The sequence below is a fragment of the Cystoisospora suis genome (assembly GCF_002600585.1).
Source record: "Cystoisospora suis strain Wien I chromosome Unknown contig_1451, whole genome shotgun sequence".
NCBI classification, from domain to species: domain Eukaryota; phylum Apicomplexa; class Conoidasida; order Eucoccidiorida; family Sarcocystidae; genus Cystoisospora; species Cystoisospora suis.
Window position 1 is genome coordinate 3,678 of NW_027154251.1, and position 1,544 is coordinate 5,221.

The 1,544-nt window shown below is 39.5% G+C and overlaps 1 protein-coding gene across 1 annotated transcript in view; it reads left to right on the top strand.

Annotated features, from left to right (window-relative positions):
- Positions 1–1,544, top strand: part of CSUI_003313 (elongation factor tu gtp binding domain-containing protein) — a gene marked incomplete at both ends in the record, with an annotated part of 5,261 nt that overhangs the window by 3,403 nt on the left and 314 nt on the right. The window contains one exon of the mRNA XM_068063511.1: positions 709–829. Within this exon, the coding sequence (XP_067924513.1) occupies positions 709–829 (121 nt within the window). The remainder of the gene's footprint in view (positions 1–708; positions 830–1,544) is intronic.

The following is a 1,544-nucleotide window of genomic DNA, read 5'->3' on the forward strand; positions in this document are numbered from 1 at the left end:
AAGATAGATAGGGGGTATGTAGACTGAGGGGTGTGTTTGTCTTCCTGTATTTATGTATCTACGTGCGGGTAGCTGCAGTATATACATCCGCATTCACATATATATGGATATCTATGGTCTAAGACACCCTGCACTTTTTATATCTCTTTGTGTATGTACACTTGGAGATTTCTTATCCTAAGAAGCATCAGTGGCTTCAGTTGATAAATAGGCGCCTTCAGCTTCCTTCTTCCAGCTTCGTCTATGACTGAATGAAATCTCCATACATCTTATAGGGCTACTACGTTCTTGCCTAAAGTGTAGACCCATCCCCCCTCTCTATGTGTCTGTGGTGGTGCATGCAGTTAGGACACATATGTGTATGTATTCATAAATGCATATATACATGCATATACACACATATATATATGTATATGCATGTGTAGATAGCTTTATATGATGATATCCTGATAGTGTATAGTATATACATACATATAAATACATATATATGCATATATCTGCACGTCAATACCAAGAGTGCCTACTCCCCCATCGTACACGGCCTTTCTCTATTTCCAGGCACTTCAAAGTTTTCTTTATAGATGTGTGTATGACTATATGTCGTCTCCCTATCTATCTGTAATGCCTCTATCTTTGATGTATCGACCTATGTATCTATCTAGAATCTATCTAGAATCTAGCTCCCTGTATGTACGTCGTCGTGTGCAGGGTATGGTCTTACTAGAGCCTTCTGCACCTCTTCGGGTTTGCTGGGAATTTTTAGCGTCTGTCCTTCTTCTGCATCATAGCACTACCATACAGCGAGGCTATCAATGTGTCCTACATATAGGTAAGCCTTCCTCACATACAGAGAGACATATGTACATACACATATATGTATGTAGATATGTTTCATGTTGCATGCATGTCTATACCTCATCTATCTATGGGGGAGTACAGATGGAGTCCTCTGTATGGGTGTACCTGATAAGGTATAGACAGACACTCCAGAAAAGACCGACCTTCTCGGCTCCAAATCCTATCCATCTCTATACAGCTATTCTGTATAGCTATAGATAGATAGATATGTACTTGGTCGAGTGAGGAGCGGGGTTGATACAGAGATATATATCTGTATCTTTATGTACGGAGCATCTTAGTGCCAGGTGACTCTTGTATCAGTCATATGCATAGAGATGCACGTAGTAGTCATAGTAGTAGTAGTAGTTGCTTGCCATGCATATCTGTGAACAATGTATCTCCCTCTCTGTTTCTATATCTATATCTATGCTAAGTTGGAACGAGGAGATGTCTTTGTCTTCTTTTCTTCTTCTTCTTTCGCGTTTTCATCTTCTTCAGAAGTAGATAGGAGAAGATACGGTGGGTCAGCTTTGACTAACTTACAACACGCCACGTCTCAGTAGATCGATTGATACATCAAAAAAGACAGATAAACCGATACACTGCACGTCATCTAGTAGATTTCTGCTTTAATAGTGCATGCAGTGATACCTTATTTCTTTCTATATAGATAGATACAGCCATGTACATATCTATCTATCTAT